This window comes from Antechinus flavipes, chromosome X (genome assembly GCF_016432865.1).
Source record: "Antechinus flavipes isolate AdamAnt ecotype Samford, QLD, Australia chromosome X, AdamAnt_v2, whole genome shotgun sequence".
In the NCBI taxonomy this organism is placed as follows: domain Eukaryota; kingdom Metazoa; phylum Chordata; class Mammalia; order Dasyuromorphia; family Dasyuridae; genus Antechinus; species Antechinus flavipes.
In genome coordinates, this window is record NC_067404.1 from 32,899,969 (window position 1) to 32,921,335 (window position 21,367).

At 50.8% G+C, this 21,367-nt stretch overlaps 1 protein-coding gene across 1 annotated transcript in view; it reads right to left on the reverse strand.

Moving 5' to 3' along the window:
* Nucleotides 1-5,653: 5,653 nt before the first annotated feature.
* AR (androgen receptor) overlaps nucleotides 5,654-21,367 on the reverse strand; it is a 193,599-nt gene continuing 177,885 nt past the window's right edge. Inside the window, exons 4-8 of the mRNA XM_051968418.1 lie at nucleotides 14,097-14,384; nucleotides 11,545-11,689; nucleotides 9,872-10,002; nucleotides 7,338-7,495; nucleotides 5,654-6,437 (exon numbers count right to left, since the gene is read on the reverse strand). Coding sequence (XP_051824378.1) covers nucleotides 6,282-6,437; nucleotides 7,338-7,495; nucleotides 9,872-10,002; nucleotides 11,545-11,689; nucleotides 14,097-14,384 — 878 coding nt within the window. The 3' untranslated portion in view covers nucleotides 5,654-6,281. The remainder of the gene's footprint in view (nucleotides 6,438-7,337; nucleotides 7,496-9,871; nucleotides 10,003-11,544; nucleotides 11,690-14,096; nucleotides 14,385-21,367) is intronic.

The window sequence follows — 21,367 nt, forward strand, 5'->3', positions numbered from 1 at the left end:
CTTTTCTGCAGGACAGTTAGCACTCAGGGCTAATGCTTGTTTGTTTGTTTGTTTGAAGGGCCCCAGAGGGTCGATTTGGGGCCTGGAGGTTTGCTCTTACTTTTTCTCGCCTCTCAATTTCTTTTTTTGAGGGATGGTGTTCCAGACTTTGTCGGGCTATGTGAATACTGAATGCAGAAAAGCCAGGCTGGAACTGACCTCCCCTCTTAACAGAACCGGGGAGCAATCAATGCATGATAATTTGTTTCTCCTTCCAATCCAATTGTGTGAGGGGGAAAAATCTAATTAAAAAAACCTGCATCATTCTATTTGAAAATCTGCCTAGTAAATGAAGTCAGCCACCATTTCCCTCTGGGGATGCTGATCAGTCTGTTATTCTCGTGACTAGAACAGGGTCTTTGAGACAAACGACTAATGGGGAATTATTCTGCCTTCCTCTAGAAATGGTGGTGGGTTGAACGACTCTGGCAACAGGCCCCAGCCAGAATTAATACAAGTGAAAAATCCCCTGTAGGCAGAGGGAGCCCTTCTACCTACAGAAATGAAGCTTTATTAAAGAGACAGGTTAACAGAGAAAACACAATTTGTCAAAATCTTTACAGAAAGTCTCCAAAACCAGAATTAAGAGCACAAGACACCCAATATATAGCAAGAGCAACTCAACGGCGTTTGAGTTCACTGTCTGCGCCCCAGAACTCCACTGGACTGGCAGCATGGGTAGGCCACGGGAACACCCTGGGCCCTCTCCCTTTCCTTCTTCCTGATCCTACCTCACACCTACTTCCCACTTGGACAGAGGCTGGGGCTAGAGTCGGCCTGGAATTCAGGTCAAACCCGTATCCCCTTCGTCCCTTTCCACAGATCCCCAACAAATCTCCCTGAGGTTTCAATGAGTCGACACCACACCTTTTCCACACACGTGGGCCAATAAGGCATGGTAACGACTCTCTTCCCCTTCTTCCCTCCCTCCCTCCCTCGTCCACTGTCTTCCCCAATCCTTTGGGCCAGACAACTCAAGCATCCTGTCCACCCTGAGAGGGCCTCGGAACCAAGCCCAAGGCCTCTTGCTAGTACACAGCGTCAGGTATGACCTGGAACCAAACGTGACGGCAAAGCGAAAGGCAAAAGGAGCAGAACACATTCTATCTATATATAAAATTCGATTTGGAAACATGGATACAAATACTCATTTACATTATATTTCAACCCTCTGCGGCAAAACTGCAGAGAATTTGGTGCGCCATCTCAGTGGGCAGAAATGGGAGATTCTGCCTGCCGTCTGTCCCTCTAGTGCAAATCTTGTCCTTTTGAATGCACCCTTTTCTCAGCAGGGCTTCACATCTTTAGCTACTAGACACTGCTGCTAGCAGATGCAAAAGCCAAACCCAGCTCCATTTTCAAACATGCAATGATGGAGCTTTGGGGATTTGCTCAGCAGCTACTAAAAGAAAAACAAAAACTAATTCTGCTAATTAAAAAAATCACGCATCAAAGGACCCAGAAACCCAGTTTTTCCCCCCTCCAAATTATATTCAACTTCTCTAAATGTGTAAATTGTGAAAGAAAAAAATATCCTGTAAATGAGTCATCAGCCAAGTCCTTTTGACTTTGGCTGCCTTACCAGAGAGTGGCCACTCTTCCTCTTCCTCTCTACCTCTCTTCCTTCCTCTCTTCTTCTCTCTCTCTCTCTCTTTCTCTCTCTCTCTCTCTCTCTCTTTCTCTCTCTCCATCCTTCCCTCCCTCCCTCTGTCCCTCCTCTTAACAATTTTGGTATCTTAGCAAATACATTTGTTGTCTTTGGTTACATAGAATGGTATATCCAGCTCTCCTGCTTTCCTCTGCTTGAAACTATCTTTGACAAGATCAATAGCATCACTCTGGCTGCCTGTAAAAGACTGATTTCCACTCACAAGAACCCATAAGCCCACTGTAATTATGGTGGATGCCCAACTTTGGACTCTCAGACTGTGCTCAAACCTTCCTGTGCAACCCTCCTCATTTCAGGCAACAGGGCTGGGTGGGAGCCCAATAGGACCAAGGGTCCTCTCGCCTAGAGGGGGGTCCCATAGCAAGGAGGGCACAAGCCTGTCTTCTGGAATAGGGGTAGAGGGTGCTGGGTCATGTGGTGATGAGGGTGGGATTGCAGAGTGCAGGGAAAAGCAGACAGGGAGAGGGAGATGCAGAGGAGGGGAGAAAGGGTGAAATGGAGAGTGAAGGGATGGATCGAAAGCAGGAAGGCAGAGGGCAAGGAAGAGAGGCGGATGGAGAGAATAACGGAGGAGGCGGACGGTGACAATGGAGTGCTGGAGTTTGGGCAAAAAAGGTGGGGGGTGGGGACCGGGAGCAGAATTAGGAGGCTGCGAAGGTCTCAGTTTGTGGGCTGCTCACAGGCCAACTCAAAGTAAAGCCATCGGAATCAAGCCCTGTCTGTGTGGGCTAAGGGTGGTTCTTGTCTCAGTAGGCCCAGAAGACTCCATCTAGAGGACTATGTGCATTATCCATGTGGCTGGATGGGCAGAGGGAGGGCTGGGGCAGCAACAGCACAAAGGTATTTCCCAAGCCTAACGGTTACTTCAGCAAGTGCCCAAAGGGCAAGGTGGAGAACTTTTTGTTTCTATTCTTCCTAAAATCCCAGTGAACATATAGAAGAGATATATGCACTGCTGATACACGAGAGGATCCTTCAAAAATTGTTTCTCAGAGTAATTAAAAAAGAAAGCAAAAACCAATTGAGCTATCCCAAGCGTCGACGCCTACTGGAGGGTATGAAAAAGTCAAAAGGCTGAGCCTTGCCCCACATCATGGGCTGGCCCGGCATCACGCTTGGGTACCATGCACACAATGGCTGAGACAGGAAAGAGAATCTGTCTTGTCCGACACTGGATTTGCCACACCGGTCAAAATGCACAGGGGATGCCCACTATCTGACTCGGGCAGTCCCTTCTCTTTTGGAACTTCCTCTCTCCCCCTTTCTCCCCCTCCCCCCCACCCCAGCTTACGCCTGGGGGGGGGCACTGCCACGAAGGAGGATGAAACAGGCCCCTCGGTCCCTAGTGAGTGAGCACACCAGCTCTTGGGTCTTTGTATCACGTGGAGCACATGCAAAATCAAAGCTTTCATTCCCAAAGATAATTGTCTTAACTCCAACAAGGACCGAAACCAAAACAAAAACACCCCCTCCCCCAACCAAAACCATCCCCCCTTTGACCTAGGGGGGAAGGAGGAGAGGGCAGGGAGAGGGAGGAAGCGAAGCCAAACCAGACTTGCCCTGCAGCTTGGGAAGGTCTCGATTCCCAAACCAAAGCTCGAGGAAATGGATTTCATGTGCACAATTTTACTCCAACTGGACTTGATGTCATTTCACAAGTTAGAGTCATCCAGTTGTAGTTGCTCGGTAATTGTACTGCTATTTCTTGGTTTTTTGGCTTAAAAATGATATATATTTATATATATAGGTGTGTGTGTATATATATTTTTTCACATAGACAAGATTTAACCAGGAAATCCACAAAGATGAAAAAGCTGGTACTTAGAAATGAAGAGGAACGTCTCCAGTATTTACAAGGAACGAAATAGAGTCGAAGGATGAAGGTCCTTTTGGAAAGAGATGTCAAGGAAACTGTTAAAATGTAACCTAGCTTAACTGAAAAGAGCGAATGTGAATTATTCTTTTTTGTTTTGAGGTGGTTTTTTTTGGTTGTTTTCTATTAAAAACAGCTAAAAATGATGTCGTGAGTTTACATAAACCAGATGTTACTGTGAGAAAGGAAACTGGGATCTACCTATTCTCCTATAGAAAGGGAACCCATCGTTTTCCCAGCTGGACTTGCTAGAATAGCGCAACTAATCTCAGGCTCCCTTCCCTCTCCACATTCAGAGAAGCCGTTCTTTGAGTTTAACGGCTACAGAAAAAAAACTTCAGAAATCAGGATAGAACACCCTTGCTGGTACAGGTTTTCTGGAGCCGTATTCTCCATAAATGTCATAAAAGATCAGCCGAGGCTGGCAGTTTGATGGTTCCCGCGTTTCGAACTTAACAGGTGGAGAAAGCAACAGGAGCTCAGAAGGGGAGGTGGGTAAAACTCCCCTGTAACAATAAGGCTTTGCGGGGTTCGGGGCCTGGGGATACACAAAAGTCATCAGAATGGGAAAGTCCTCTGAAGGGCACTCGGCCGGGAATCCTCACCGCACAGGTGGCTGCAGAGATCCCCTTTTCCAAAGAGGCACTGGTTTCACAAGAAGCCTTGATGGCTCCAGCTAACTCCAGATGAGCAGAATGAAATGGAGTCTGTCCTTAGAGGGAGAGCTCTCCCTATTTCCCACAGTCCTCTCGGCGAGTGGCCGGTACCGGGGCCGGGCACAAGCAGCAGAGGAGAATCTGCCGCTGGTGAGGCAGGCTCGTGCCGGGGTATTGTTCTTCCTGGCTTCTGCCTTCACCCTCCTCAGCTTACGGCGAAGACCAGCCTCCTCTCGGCAGGTCCTCTTCTGCTGCAGACTGTGAGTGGCGATCCGAGCTGGAGAGGGCGTCGGTGGGATGTTCGCCGCCGTCTGCCACTTTCTACTAGTGGTCTTGGTCCTGGCGTATCCGCTGGCCACTAGCTGACTTTATTTCAAAGTACCAGGGAGTGTTCACTCCAGCTCCCAAAGCCACCCACAGAAATTGAGCAATGGGATCTTCCCTTATTCACCAGCCTCCCCCACCTTTGGCCGGTATGGAGCCCGGGCAGGCGTCCGTGTTGTCTGCTGATGGCCAGCCTCAGTGGCGTGGCTAGTGACGCTCACTGACTCTTTACAATTTATGAAGAGATGCCCCGGGTCTGAGGCCATTGGAGCTAACCGGCCACTGTCGGGTGCCCTGAGGCCTCAGGGCATACAGAGAGTGCTCCAAGCCTGCTGGTCTGCTTGGCTGTAACTCTCATGGGAGAGTCTGGGTAAAGGTGCTGAGGCAGGGAGTAAGTCACATCCCATAAGCCCAGTGGAACATAGTGACCAGACCCAGAGGAGAAAGAAAGGAAGTGGGGGTCCTGGGGTCTTGATGAGGTGGAGAACTTCGTTAAGTCTTTGGAGGAGGTGGGAGAACAAGGAGGGCACAAGCCTTAAGTGGGGGGCCAGTGGGGGGGCATTATGCTTACCCTAGGTTCAGACGGTGGCTGACTCCATTTTTTGCCCCTAGGAACAGCCCACAGTTTGTTCTTGGCCCACCGAGGCAAGGAAGAGCTGGAGAACAGAGAGGTTCCCACGGAGCTGACCTTGTTTCAACCTTTTCCATGCCCGCTCAGCCTAGAGTTTCAGCATGAGGGAATGTCCAAAGCTCTCAGCAGCTGCTGACAGTCAATGTGGAATGGTCCCCTCTCCTGAGGGCTGGGGCAGTGAGGAAAGGGGAGATGGGGGTGGGGGTGCCACGAGGATTTGGGCAGAGGACTACATGGCACATGCACAGAGTTAAAGAGATCAGAGCAAAGTTTTGGAAGAAAGCAGAGTCAGTACCATTTAGCGCACTGCAGTGGGACTTTCTGATCATCCAAAGACCCAAATTGGATTATGGGTATGCACACATGTGTGTGTGTGTGTGTGTGTGTGTGTGTGTATGTGCGTGTGTGTGTGTGCGTGTGTGTGTGTATGTATGTGCATGTGTGTGTGTGTATGTGTGTGTGTGTGTGTGTGTGTGTGTGTGTGTGTGTGTGTGAAGGGATGGGGCTCTTCTCTTTCTCCTCCCAGGTCCCTCACTGGGGAATTGCCTGAAAGCTGCTGTTGGCAGAGTGGGTGCTCCAGGTGAGAAATGCTAGCACACACATACACCCACACATCCTCAGGGAAATACTCAGGGTTGTCGGCTTGTGTGTGTGTGGCTGTTTGCGTGTTTGTCTTTTAAGGGAGGGGAACCGCAGCGAGATGGGTTTTTTTTTGTCCCCTTAAATATGCAAGATTCATCATGATGTTAGGTGAAGAAAATGGCCACGCGGCCATCAGAAAGACACGTGTGGCCTGGGCGTAGCCACGGGACTAGTGTCAAGGATTCGGAGAGACTAAGCAGAGTCACAAGGTGCTAAGATAGGTGAGAAGATCGAGGGAGTGAGGCAGAAAGGAGGTGCTGGGAGAGGGCATGGCAGTGAGAAGGAAAGAGAAGCTTAGAAGGTAGTAAGGAATTAGGACTATCTCCAGGACACACTGTACATCAACAGAGGGAATTCCCCAAGGCACTGCAGAACAGTAGTGCAGAATAACAACAGGCAAAAGATGGCAGAAAAGGAGGGAGGGAGGAGAAGGCTTTTTGCAAAGCATCACTGTGTGTGGAAATAGATGGGCTTGACTTTTCCAGAAAGGATCTTGGGCACTTGTACAGAGATGATCTCGGCCATCATCTCGGGAAAGTCCACGCTCACCATGTGGGACTTGATTAGCAGGTCGAAGGTGAACTGGTGCAGCTCTCTGGCGATCTGTAATGGGAAAAGGCAGGAGAGGGAGGTTGGCAAAGGAGGCCCTACCTCCATTCAGCCTCCTCACAGTACCTCCCTAAGGGGTCACGGACAGGGAGAAAGCCATGTTGTCCTACAGGGGAGGGCAGGGCTCCTGTCCCTGCCTGGGCTACCCTTAAGTTTCCTTTCTCCCACGGTGTCAAAAGCTCTCTCTTGCACTCCCAGACTCTTAAGGAACCCCCTGTTCCTTTGGAAGGTCCTCCGTTCTAAAACCAGTGCCCTCTTCCCCCCACTGTTATCAGGTGGCATAAGCATGAAGGGAGGAAAGCCAGTAATCTGAACGATTTGGCTGCTTGCAAGTCTTTACCTGAATCTCAAACTCTGTTCCTGACACCCAGCTAGCATGTCCTGATCTACTCGTATTTCTCTTTTGACCGTTTGGCCAAAACATTTCCTTCCCTGTCTCTGTCTCCTTTTCTTTAACCCTCCCTGTTAGTTTCTCTCTCTCTCTCCTCTCTCTCTCTCTCTCTCTCTCTCTCTCTCTCTCTCTCTCTCCTTTCAACTCTTTTCATTTGTGTCACTTGGTCTTTTTCTCCCTCTTCATCCGACTTTGCATCTCTGCCTTGATATTCTTCGCTCCCTATGTAGCTTTCTTTTCTGTCTTCTCTCCATCCCTCCCTCTCTCTTCCTGCATCTCTCGCTCCCTTTCTGCCTCTCTCATCCCCTCCCACCATCTCCCTGTTTCTCTTTGTCTCTCTCCATCCTTCCCTCTTTCTTCCTACATCTCCTATTCCCTTTCTGTCTCCCTCTCTCTTCTTCTCCCTTCTCCTCTGCTATCTCCCTGTCCCTCTCTGTCTATCTCTTTCCCTTCTCTTTTCTCCTCCTCCTCTCCTCCCCCACAAGCTAGATCAGATCACTTACGGGCTGCACAGAATCCAAGAGTTTGGTGAGTTGGTAAAAACGTCGGGAGCAAGAAGTTGGATTTTTCCTCTTGCAGGCGATTATCCGATCCAGCTCTTTGATGTAGTTCATTCGCAGTTCGTCAAAAAATTTCTGATTCTTCAGTCCCTCCACTGGAACTATTTTCAGAGAAATTCAGAGTGAGGAGGGGAGAAAGCCCAAGGAACCATTAGTGGAGCACGGACACAGCGATGTAATTAAGGTAACTGGGGCAGAGGGGTTGACTCAGAGGATTTGCTGTTACTGGGAAACCAAGGACTCTGTTTTTTATTATTTAAAAACTTAAAAATATTAAAAAATTATATTAAAAACATCTTAGATTTCCTGGGGCAGAGGGTGGGATGGGCAAGGATGGTTGACCCCAGTGTACCTACCACCATTTCCTAAAATTTACTGGATCCCATATTTAGGGCTGGAAGGGATATTCAAGGCCAGCTAGTCCAATCCCCACATTCCCCAGATAATCTTGGCCTTTCCTCAAACAAGACGCTCAATTTTCGGGGTCTGGGCATTTTCTCTGACTATTTCCCAGGCCTGGAGTATGCTTCCTCCTCGACTCGGACTACTAACTTCCCTGGATTCCTTTAAGTTCCACCCAAAATTCTACTTTGTACATAAACTCCTCTTCATTCTAATAGCTTCTCCTTGTTGATATTTCCTGTTTATCCCGATAGCTTCTCCTTGTTAATATTTCCTGTTTATCCCGATAGCTTCTCCTTGTTAATGTTTCCTGTTTATCCCGATAGCTTCTCCTTGTTAATATTTCCTATTTATCCCATATATAGCTTGCTTCACATATACTTCTTTGCATGCCATCTCCCCCATTAGGGTATAAGCTCCTTGACAGTATAAAGCCTGTTTTTTGCCTCTTTTTGTATCCGCAGTGCTTAGTACAGTATCTGGCACTTTAAAAAGTAGGTACTTAATAAGTGCTTATCGACTGATTAATGGGTGGCTGCCTAAGTCTGTATGTGGCTGTAAGGTTTAGTTGCCCAGGTTGCCATTTGAGTTTGGTCCCATTCATATCTTAATGCCATGTTATTGGGGCAGTCAGATGAGATGGTATCTAACCGTACCTCCACGACCTCACACTCCTGAAGTTGATTTGTGTGCCCTCGTACAAGACTGTATGTTTAACCCCATCAGATTCCATCTTATTTGACTGGCCCAAGGCCCACATCTTTTTTGTATTCTTGATTTTCATTCATTATGTTAGCCATCCCTTCCGGCTTTGCATTATCTCCAAATGCAAGAAGTATGGCACCACCTGGGAATCTATCCAAGCCACTGATGAAACCATTAACCGACGGACCAAAGACCCCTGGGGCACCTCGCTGGAGACCTGTCCAAATGATATAATTATTCTTCAAGCTTGGCCATTCAACTAGTTTTGAACCCATCTAACCGTACTATTCTCTAACCCATGTCTGTCTATCTTTTTTTTTTTCCTTTTCACAAAAGAAACAGGAGAGATTTGGCCAAATACTTTCTCCAAATTTAGGTAAAGAGCTGATCCTCTCACTTGGTGAGCCAATCAAATCAGGAAATGAGGTCATCTGGTATGATCCATTCTGGACCATGGCTCCCCTTTCTATATGGTCACTAGCCATCGATTTAATAATATGCTCTAGAATTTTGCCAGGAATAAAAATGGAGCTCATTGGCCCATGGTTAGCAGGCTCCAGCTGACCCTTCTTTTTGTGAGTCTCTTGCTCTTTTCACAGTGAGGAAAACGTTGGATCCAGAGCCAGAAGACCCCCGATCCTGCCTCAGCTGTTTGCTTTTGTTTTCTGAGTCTCAGCTCCTTCATCTGTCAAATGGGGACGATCACACCTGCTTTGGCTACCTCTAGAGACACTCGGGGAACAAACGAGGGCACCGGTCAAGTACTTTTGGAACTGAAAGCATTCTATTAATATCACTTATTATTGTCATTCTCCTCATCATATAAGCATCAGTGAGATAAGGCAAAGGGAGAAGTGGATGGGGCTGGGCCAAGGAGCCTCACAAGCTCCCTTGTCGACCCCCTTCATTTTACATCGGATAAAACTGAGACCCAGGGAGGGGAAGGGACTTGCCCACAGCCACACATAGGATCCTAGAGTCCAGAACTGGAAGGGACATCAAAGATCAGCTAGACCCAACTCTTCATTTTACAGAGGAGGAAACCGATGCACATGTAGTTAAATAGCTTGTGCGTGGTCGTAAAGGTAATGATAGAGCTGGGCTCTGACTCCCCTGACTTGGAATTCAGAGCTCTTCCATAGCACCCATTCCCTTTTGGGGCATTCAACTCTTTCATCTAGTTCAGATGGTGAAATGGGTTCATCCAGTGACATGGACCAAAATGGTGGTGACCAGGGGAACTTCAGGACCATATGCCCATCTGATGAAAAGAGAAACTCCCTCTGAGACCCCATTAAAAGGAGTCAGGTCTCTGGTGCTCCAGAGGAACATGCCTGGGGGTGAGGGTGGGGAAAGAGAGGGTTACTCACTAATGCTGAAGAGCAGCAGGGCTTTCATGCAAAGAAACTCCTGTGGCGTGATCTGGAGCCAGCCAAACTCCTGGGAGAGATGTCTCATCCGGACGCATTGGCTGTACATCCTTGACTTGTGCATCCGGTATCTGCGAGAGGCAGAGGAGATGGAGCTGTGAGATATGCTGCAGAGGCTTATGGGTCCAAAGCCAATTGTCACCCCCATTCCCATCCCCCAACTAAAGGGGATTCCATCAGAGCAACCTGGAGACAGGCTCTTCCAAAGCCTAATTGATATCCTTCTCTCTGCTGCCAAGGAAACAGGGGATTTCGAGGGCCCCTTCCTGCTTCCTGGCGGGAGGACAGGAAGTAGAAGCAAAGGAAACCAAAGGGAAAACCACACAGGCTCCCAAACCCAGCTTAGGCCCTACTCCCGTGACTGTAACTGCCAGAGCCTTTGGACATCTGATCTGCTGAGTGGTTGGCCACTGCAGAATGGGAAGATTTAAGGCAAGAGACCTCAGCGATGAACTCTTACTTTCAAAATGGCGGACCTCTAGTGATCTTCAAGAAGTCATTTTATGCATCTCTCTACCTTGGTGTCAAAATGTCCCCTCACCACACCAGAAAGATGGTAGGTTATTGAAAAATCTCACGAGGACGGTCCACTGGCTCCCTCAGAAATCCCTTTTTAGTCTTTTAGAAACACTCTCTAGAACTTCCAGTCTGGGCAGGCCATTCTCAGACACCTCAGGAAGTGCCCGAAGGCCTACCCAGGGGAAGTAGGAATGATGATGGTGAAAAAAGAACTTAAATGCAGACACCTGAGAGACCCCAACTATGGAGCTCCAGAAAGAGGCTGTTCACTCTGGGTAGGCTTGAAGAACAATCCTAGGGAGAGTGTTCACTTACCTGTAGGAGACCCAAGTGTCCAACCCCAAAGTGAACTGGCCCTTCCCACTACTCAGATCCAGAAAATAGCGTCACAAGTACCTCTGAAAAGGAGGGCCCAGGAAGCTACAGATGAAACCTACTGGGATTCACTCTGGATTTGACCACAAATGATGGCGGCCCGACTGCTGAGGGAGAAAGCTGCCCAGGCTTCCTCCTCCCACTTCTTCCTTGCCATGCTAGCTCATGCTCATGCTATGTCACACCTTGATGAGGGCTCGTTCTTATGCCTCAACACAGGGGAGAGGAGCAGAGCCCGTTTGGGCACTTAGTACGGATGAGGCCCTCCCAGACAGACCTGGCTATCCATTACCCCAACCCCTCAGAGGTTCCGTGCTTGGGGAGGGGTGAGATCAGCTCAGCAGGCACTCTACTGAGACCAGAGTGACCCAGAACTTAGGATCCGGAGCTCCGAGGGATCTTAAGAGACCTTCTCGTCCCACCTTACAGAGAAGGAAGCTGAGGGTCAAAGAGGGGAAGGGAAGGAGATAGGCTCCTGGTTCATACACAAGAAAAGGAGAGGGAGCCCATGGCAGAAGAAGGAGGAGGAAGAGGAGGAGGAGGAGGAGGAAGAGGAGGAGGAGGAGGAGAAGGAGGAGGAGGAGGAGGAGGAGGAGGAGGAGAGGAGGAGGAGGAGGAGGAGGAGGAGGAGGAGGAGGAGAAGGAGGAGGAGGAGGAGGAGGAGGAGGAGGAGGAGGAGGAGGAGGAGGAAGAAAGCCCTTATCTCCAGGGACACTCACTCATTGAACACCAGATCGGGAGCAAAATAGAGCATTCTGGAATTGACGTTGGTGAAAGATCTCCAGCCCATGGCAAACACCATGAGGCCCATCCAGGAGTACTGAATCACGGCCATCTGATCGTCCACATGCAGATTACGGAAACCTAGGAAGAGGTCAAGAACGAGGTTTAGAGTCCTCTGGGCCGAAGCTTGGAGAGGAACACGGGATAAGAAGGTCCTGGCTTGCTAGCTCAGAAGGGACAACAGAAGCCATTGGCCCCAAGCCCTTCCTTTCAGAGGAGGAGAAACTGAGGCCCAGTGAGGGGAACCCATTTGTCTCAGGTAACTAGCAAGAAGTAAACTCCCATGCTGAGACTTGACCTGGGTCTTTTGGAGCCTTGCATTGGGGCCAGGTCAAAAAAAGTTAAGGTTCAAGTCCCAGCTGGGACACTAGATGTGGTTCCCCAGACAAGTCCCTTCAACCTCCCTGGGTCTCAGTTTCCTCATCTCTAAAAATAAGGGATTGAATTTGATTAGATGGCCTCTGGAGTCCCTCCCAGCTCCGACATCCCCCATTCTAATGCTCCTGCCAGCTTTGACATCCCCTGTTCTAAGACCTGTCCGAGCTCTGAGATTCTCGATCCTAAGGCCCCCAGCCTTGTCATGCCATGTCTTTTCAATGCGAAACTAGAATGTGTCTAGAACCGATCGTCGTATGGCCCTCTCCTCTCCCCAGTGCGATCGGCGGCTCCCAATGGGCAGGGCTGTGGGGTTCTCCCGAAATAGCCCAGCGTTGGGCCGCAGCCAGAGCCGACTGTGGCTTTTGGATGGAGGAGAGACTGTTGACGGAGGGTGCTGGGGATTTTTCAGGAAGAGCCCTACCTCCTGAGGCACACAGAGGAGAAGAATCTGGCATTATTGGCCCTTATTCCGGTGAGTGGAGAAGCTCCCGAAAGGAGGGAAAAAATGGGTCGGGATTTTCAGGTCTCGGATGTCACTTAAGCCAAGAGAGAGGAAGCTATAAATTCCTTCTGATGTGACCACTGGGAAAGGAGCAGCATCTGCTCTGGATGCTGCTCTCCGGGGAGGGGGGAGATGGGAAAACGGAGGGAAAAGGAGCTGAAGAAGCCAGAAATCATCCCTCTGCTTTGTCATGGGGATGAACACCTTGGCCACAGTTCAGGGGGGAGCTTTTGAAGCCCAGTACCTGATGGATTCCTACCGCACCCTAGCCAAAGGGTGGCCAGTGGAGCCGGAGACAGATTTAGGATGCTCTGTTGTGGTCGGGGAATAGCCGGAGACCTGGTCTGGGGATCGGACTACTTGGGGCTTTGTCCCCGGGGACCCGTCTGTTCCCCAGGGACCCGTCTGGTTTCCTTAGCTCCTAATTTAGTAAAAGACCTTGGGTCCAGAGAGCTAGAGAGGACCCCGGCCTCTCAAAGGGCTGGATATGAAACTGAGGCCCAGGCGGAGAAGCAGCTTGTATAAGGTCTGACAAAGCTCTTGCTCTGGAGATGGAGAGGACCTCGAAAGCCACGGAGTCCAACCTTTTTACAAAAGAGGAAAATGGAGCTCACGAAGTCACTTCACCCAGTTTCTTGCCTAAGGTCACACGGTAAGCGGAAGACTGGATTTGAAGCCGGGGCTTTGGGCCCTTAATATATTGTTCTTGCCATAGCCCCACAGCCCCAAGGGATGCTCATTCTTGGTTCATGGAACTGATGAGCTGTCCGCCCTTTCGGAATATGGCTTCCTGGGCATTATCTTTGGGCTCAGAGAGGCCGGAGTATGCAAGAACTGGATCCCGACCGGGCCCGTGTAAGTGCTGTCAGCCTGTTATACCACACACATCCATGTGAGGCTCAAAGTGTGCACGAGTGCCCGGGGAGCTGCCTGGGGGGTTACACTTCCAGGAGATCAGAGACAACTGGGAAAGCAAATGCTGTTTACGTGGAGCCAAATTAACTTGGCTCAGCTCTTTGAGAGGACTTCGAATTAGTCATTTAGGAGAACAGTGCACCATTTACGGCTAATTACCCTAGGTAAGGTAGCCTGGCACGGAGGTGGATCTGGCGGCAGGACAACCCAGGGGGCCAACCTTCCTGCCCTCGGGGACTCGCCGTGTGGCTCTGGGCAGACGGCCGAACCCCTCTGAGACTCAGCTGGCCACCCAGAGACGAGACGGGCTCCACGGCGCCAGGGAACTCCTGCGTGGATCCTTGTGTTACTTCCCTAAAAGAATCATGTTGAAGAGTGTGCTAGACTCCCTTTCCTGCTAGATAAGTTCTCTGTCCGTGTGTACTCGGCCTTCCATGAATCTGATTAGAGTTTGGTGCACCTTGAGGGGAGTGACCTGGATAACCTTTCATATCTCTTCTAGGTATGGCCTTCCATGTTTATGTTCTAAGCTCTCTCTCAGCTCTGACATCCCATGTCCTAGGCCCCCTCCCAGCTCTGACATCCTGGGTTCTAAGCTCCCTCCAAGCTCTGTGGTGCTGTCTGGGGACGGGGTCCCGGTACCCAGCCCACCGTCTGGCCTAGCCGTCCCCCTCGTCCTCCCGTCCCTCTTACCGGGCAGTGCCTTGGCCCACTTGACCACGTGTACCAGCTGCCTCTCGCCCAGCTCGTTCAAGCTGGAGAGCAGAGCAGCGAAGGAATCGGGTTGGTTGTTGTCGTGGCCAGCACACACCACGCCTGGCTCGATGGCCTCCAGGACGTTCAGGAAAATAGGCTGGCACTCGTAGCCTTCAATGTGGGAAACCGTGAGCTTCTGCCCCGGGTCCTCGTGGGGGCTGCCGGAGCCGGAGGCCTCGCCTTCTTCCTGAAGCTTCAGGTTGCCAAGTTTCTTCAGTTTCCGGGCTGTGGGGGAGGAAAAGGCAAGCATGGTGTTATCACTCAGAGTCCCAAACGCCTGGCGGTAGGACCAGCAAAGAAAGTCTCCAGGTAGGTGGTGAGGAGGTCATTACTTTAACCCCAACTTCGGCTTGGATCCCTCTGACTCGGTGGGGTGACCACCCACACCCGGAAAACCTCAGTTCTAGGCCTGACTTTGCCACACCAGTTGGTGAACCGTGGCCAAGACCGTCAGCTCCTGGGGCAGCTGGGTGGTGCTGCCGTGGAGTCGGGAGGACTCGAGTTCAAATCTGGCCTCAGACACTTAACACTTTCTGACTGCGTGACCCTGGGCAAGTCACTTGACCCCAACTGCTTCAGGCAATTATATATATATATACACACACACACAAATATATACATATAAATTTATATACCTATATACATAATATATGTATATTATATATGCAATTTACACATATGTATATGTATATAACACACACATATAGATATATATGTGTATATACATGTAAATTGTCTTTACGTGTAACTGGAAAAATAAAATATTATTCTATACATAAAAAACATTGGGAGAGTCGTTGGAGAGGTAGAGCACGGTCCAGACGGGCCTGGAGATTGTGCGGGTGGTGGTGGGAGGTGGTGAGAATGGGGTGAGGGAATACGGGGACCGAGGCAGAAGCACACTCATATGACTGGAGGAAAGAAAGTGGAAAAGGTGCTCCGCTGGAGAAGGCCTTGAATTCTCCTTTTGGGTCACAGCACAACTTGCAAATGCGTTCACTCCCACTCGGTGATTAAGCACCGACTGTATACAGAATACTGGGCTGTCCAATGTCTCGGAGGGGCTCAGAGCATGTCGGAGGGGCGGGAGATCCTCGTCCTGAGGGAGCGTCAGTGGTAGAGGGGCGGTGCCGAATAGTAGTACTGAGAGAGAGGGCTTCGGTTTTCTAGACATTGAGGACTAAAGAGCCTCAAATATCCCTTCTAATTCTTGGTCTAGGATGCTAGGTGTGACCTTGGGCAAGCATTTACCCTCCTTGGGCCTCAGTTTCCCCCTCCATACACTATCTGGTTTCTGAGGGTCCTATCGTGTAAGCAGCTGGGAAAGTAAAACTCTCTAGGCCTCAGTTTCCTCCTCAGTAACAGGAGGGGTTTGGACTCCACGGTCTCTGATGGCTCTGAAGCATCCTACGGGTAGACAAGAAGTGCCTGTCCTTGAGCCGCAGGTTTTGGGGGTGGGGTGGGGGAAGAGGCGAGAATCCAACAGTATTTCCAAGATACATGAATATTAATATCTAGGATCTATGTGGTACTTTCAGGCTACAAAGTGTCATAAATATCCCATCTCATTGAATGTACACAACATCCCTGGGAGGGAGATGCTATCATCCCTATTTTCCAGTTGAAGAAACTGAGGCAGACGGTGAAGCGATTTGGTCTGAGCATCTGAGATGGAATTTGAACTCGGCTCTTCCTGCCTCCGGGTACGGTGTCATCCGGTAGCCTCACCTATGGGGGGCCTAGCTGCCCTCCCCCCCACTTCTCCAGGGTCACCGGTCTGTCCCGGTGTAGCACCGGCGCCACCACCATTAGTTCCATCACCGTCTCCGCCAACCGCCACCACCACTGCTCACCGGTCCGTCCCGGCATCCCCCTGTCATGGCCAACCCCCCCACCACCAGCACCGCTCCGACCGCCGCCATCGCCACCAGCACCGCGACCGCTATCGGTCTGACAACGAGCGCGCCGGAACTCCGATCTCCTCACTCTGGGAACTTGCAACATACAGAGTCTCTCGGTGCCAACTGGCGCCCGCTCCGAATCCCAGTCTTAGAGGTGCTGGGCAGCGGATGCGTGAGGGCCGTGCCCAGTACATGTCAGAGGCGGGTCTGCTTCTTCGTATTGGAATTCCCGGGCCCCATTTAGTGTAGCGTCTGGCACGGGGGCAGGGACGGGGATGCTACCTAGAGTCCCACTGACAGAGGGAACTCCCGGTTGAGCACCCTCGCTTTATCAATGCACATTGGCACCTCCTCTGCAACCGTGCGAGTGGGCCTCGAATGAGGGTTTCGGTCCGGAGAGGGCACTTGTTGATTGACTGACTGATAGATGGCCTTTTTATGGATAGATGAGAGGAGAAGGGGAGAGGCAGGTGGGAAGCACCGCTTGTCATCTGAGTGCCCTCAAAAGCCCCAAGGAAGAAGGAAGTCCCGAGTCTCAGATTGCTCAGTGAGCAGAGCGACACCCCGAGGCCCGCCGCCCGGCTCCTCCCGGGGCCCCCCGAGCCTGCCACGGGGCGGCTCGGGGAAGCGAAGCAGACACACGTCGCAGGATTCGGGTTTGGAAGGGGAGGGGGAGGGGAAAGGGAAGACCACGCTGACGCCGGATGGAGCCATGGAGGAACGCTCATGAAAATAACAAGGGAGATTGGGAAGCGAATCCAAAGTGCAGGATGACCTCGTCCAACAGTTATTTATGCAGTTCTCAGGCACAGCCAGTAATAAGAAGCTATGCGAGCCCGGTGCCAACTCCCACCCCCTGCTGCCTGGCCCGCCACGGGCTCCCAGCTCAGCCCCAGCTGCTGGGCTCTTTGCTTTGGGGAGGGGGCGGGGAGGGAAGCCCAGTGGCACGGCCGGGCCCCGGGATGGGGTACCCTCCTTCCCGTCTGGACCGCAGACTCGGGCCCGGCCCCCACGGTGGAGCCTGCTGGGAGCAGATTTTGAGCAATGTTGCGGAAAAGTACCCATCAGCATGGACACGGAAAACCGTTATGATCATCTCCTCCTCACCTGCTCCGGAGCCCAAGGTTTACTGACACAGAGGAGCATGGACATGGAGGAACGTGGATGTGGAGGGACATGGTCACAAAAGGGCATGGGCATAGAGGAGCATGGGCACAGAGGAGCATGGACACAGAGTAGTATGACCACAGAAGGGCATGGGCATGCAGGAGCATGGGCACAGGAGGGCATGGGCATACAGGAGCATGGGCACAGGAGGGCATGGGCACAGAAGGGCATGGGCATACAGGAGCATGGGCACAGGAGGGCATGGATGTGGAGGAACATGGGCACAGGAGGGCATGGGCATACAGGAGCATGGGCACAGGAGGGCATGGGCACAGAAGGGCATGGGCATACAGGAGCATGGGCACAGGAGGGCATGGATGTGGAGGAACATGGGCACAGAGGGACACAGACACAGAAGAGCATGGGCACAAAAGGGCTGGAGTTGTGCAGCAGAAGATCAGGGCTCCAACACTAACAGTCTCTGCTATCTGGACGACACCACACTAGCCCAGTTTCCATCTCTGAGCTGCTGTTTCCTGCCTTTGAGCATCCCAGGTACTCCACAGCTCGAACCCAGATTCGGTGGCCTCTGTGGCCCGGTCCATGAGGTCTCTTGATCTGACTTCCGTTTATGCTCCTGTGATCCTTGCTTTATCCCATCTCTCTCCTCAGCCCAGTTCAAGCCTCATCTAGGGTCACTATGATTACACTAAAAGGGAATCCCTCAAAGTCCCTTTTTTGGGGGGTAAGGCTGGTAAGACACTGGTGATAGCAGGGCTTATCCCCCGTGACGCAGGGCTGTGAGCACAGTCACTGGGAGATGCTCACACCTCTGCGGGGGCGGGAAAGGGCCCCAGTCCGAAGGCTCGGAACATGTCAGAGGGGAGCTGTGGAGACGGTCACCCTCTGAGGACAGGATCTGAAGGAGATCCGTTCTGGTACTCAGCACCCCAAGGATGCGCCCGGGGCTTCCTTTCACGGACACAGATTGCAGCCCTCTGCCCCTTCCAGAGTCCCTCCCGGTGGCCAAACTGACGGTCCACGGTGGGAAACGCAGAGCCGGAGTCTGCCTCGCCGCCTCGCTCCGGCGCCCCCTCCCAAACTGCAAACGCTTTCGTTAGTAGCCTCGGTCCAGTCCTCTCTTTCACACAAGGCCCCGTGTAAATCTGAAAAGCTGGCCATCGGGCGATGGGCGTTTGGCTGTTGCACTCCATGAATATGCTAATCCGTGAAAGGGCTCTAATGGAAGCACTACCGTGGGGAAAATCATAGGTTATTGCGGCAAAAAATTGCTCCCATCTTAACAGCGCTTTTAGTTTAAAGGGCTTCTCTTCCATTTGCCCTGGAAGGTCACTTTGACAAGCTGCATCTTTGATTAATACTTAGAACTCCCTCCCAATGGCTTCCAAGAACTGTTGATCACCTGTCCTCCCCCAGGAAAGGCCCAACGGGACCATTCCATGTCCAAATGGAGCCACCAGTTACTGCCTCTTTCAGCCAGGAGGGGGGCACAGAAAATGGAATAGAAATCAGGCTGATTTCACTGGAGGGCCTGTGAGAGGAGGGGGATGGTCCTTCACACTCTGCCAGGAGCCCGACCGCCCATGGACGATTCGGAATGAGACTGGAGATCACGCTTGTCCATGAGCTTCGGCTGCCGCGTGGGACACGGGCCGCTTCTCCTAGCCACGCGACCGGGACCCGGGACCTCATCCCGCGTGAGAGGGGGAGCCTGCTGGGAGATGGGAAACCCACGTGGCCGGGGACTCTCCTTCCCTGGGCCTCAGCTCCCAGGGGTACCACTGCGAGCAGGATGCCGATCAGCCATTTCCCCACCCAGGCGACCAGCCAAAGAGGCTTGCAGTCTGGGGCAGAAAGAGCATTCCAGTTCATGGGGTCATAAGACTTCAAGCTGAAGGGACGTCGGTGCTCATCAAATCCATCATCGTCATTTTATAGACTGAGGCTCCCTGAGGAGAAGTGACTCATCCAGGGACACACGGCTAGTAAGTGGCAGAGGCTGAATTGGAACCCACATCGTCCCGTGTTAGGAAGACCTGCGCGATCCCAGGTAAGTCTCAGACAAATCCCTAGGCCTTATTTGCCAACTCACAGTGGGTGGTGAGTTCTGCCAGTTGAAGGTAAAGAAATTGGGGATTTTCCCTGAGGGTTCCATGTTCCATCCCACAAGGTGAAGGTTCCAGGATGCACTTCAAGGCCTCAGGGAACCAATCGATCCATCAGCATGACCTTACGGATCTGCTACTCTGTGCTGGGGATACTGAGGCACAAGCAAAACAACTCTTGCCCACCAAGCCCTGACATTTTCTCGGGGAGAAAGCGCAGTCTCTTATTTCGGGGTCTTTTGGCCCTCCTCCCGAGGGGACACGGGGCTCCGACAAGATAGTCACTGTAAAGTGCTTAGCATAGAACTGGGCACATAGTAGGTGTCCTAGAAAGGTCAGCTGCTACTTCCTCGAACACTCTCTATTCTACTCAAACACGTTATATCGTACCAAGAGCAGAAGCTTTACAAAGGTTTGAAAATCTCTTTTCTCAGGAGACACTGGACTGCAGTGGGAAGAGAATTGTCTCTGGAGTCAGGGAAACTAGGTGCAAATCATGCAAGTCCCTTCCCCTTCTTGGACCTCAGTTTCCTCCTTTGTAAAATGAGGGGATGGGACTTGATGGCCTCACGGATTCCTTTCAGCTCTAGAGCTAGGCTCCCAAGTGGGACCTGGGAAAGATCCTTGCATGGTTAACCAAAGAAGTCCCAATTCAATATGGCCACCATTCCAAAAAAGCATGGCTACTTTCCTCAACAGAGGGGACATATGGAAGGCAGGGCTGTACAGGGGGTCAGGTTGGGGGGGAGATTCAGTAAACAATAGTGCTATAAGGTTTGCTGAGTCCTTTAGAGGCCTCTTTCAGCCTAAGGGGAAAAAAAAAACCTGGGAAGCAGGTGCTATTGTTACCCTCTATTTTACAGATGAGAAAACTGAGGCTAGGAGAAAATTTCCTGGAGGTTATATAAGATGTACCTGTGTCTAGAAACAGCTAAGTGAAGCTGCAGGAGATAAAGAGCTAGATCTGGAGTCAGGAAGACCTGGGTTCAAATTTAGAATCATACTCTAGCTGTGTGACTCTGGGCAAGTCGTATCACTTCTGTCTGCTTCTGTCTTCAACTGTCAAATGGGGATAATAATAGTACTTATCTCCTAAGATTCTTCTGAGGATAAAATGGGATATTTGTGTATTTTGGGCCACGTTTGTAGCAAGGACTATATAAATGCTTCTTTCCTTTCCTTTCTTCCTACTTTCCCTCACTCTCTCCTTTCTTTTTTACTTCATTTAACTTTCCCTCCCTCTCTCCTTCCTTCTTTCCGGTTCTCCTCCTCCCTCCCTCCCTCCCTTCCATTCTCTCTTCTTTCCATCCTTCCATTCCTTTCTTCTTTCTTTCCTTCCTTTCTCCTTTCTTTTCATCCCTCCCTCCCTTCCTTCCTCTTTTTCCTTCCTCCCTCTATTCTTTTCATTTCCCCCTCCATTTCTTTCTCCCTTCCTCCTTCTCTTCTTCCTCTCTTCCTTCCTTATTTCCTTTATTTCTTTTTTGACTTCCTTTTCTTTTCCTTTCTTTCTTCTTTCCTTTCCTCCTTCCTTCCTTCCCTACTTTCTTCCTTCCTTTTTTCCTTCCTTCCTTATTTCCTTCCTTTCTTTTTTACTTCCTTTCCCTTCCCTTCCTTCCTTCCTTTTTTCCTTTCCTTCCTTCCTTTTTTCCCTTCCCTTCCTTCCTTCCTTTTTTCCTTTCCTTCCTTCCTTTTTTCCTTCCCTTCCCTTCCTTCCTTTTTTCCTTCCCTTCCCTTCCTTCCTTCCTTTTTTCCTTCCCTTCCTTCCTTTTTTCCTTTCCTTCCTTCCTTTTTTCCCTTCCTTCCTTCCTTTTTTCCTTCCTCCCTCCCTTCCTTCCTTCCTTCCTTCCTTCCTTCCTTCCTTCCTTCCTTCCTTCTTTCCTTCCTTCCTTCTTTCCTTCCTTCCTTTCTTCCCTCTATCTCTTAAATCTAAAACTCTCTTTATATGACCCTGTGGGCCCAGGGGCTGGGCAACCACAAACATGAAGACCTGTGGCCTTCACTACCATAGGTCCCAGGCCCCATAGGCCTTAGGTGATCACCTTGCTGAGTCATGGCTGAAAAATCCTGTTCTTTG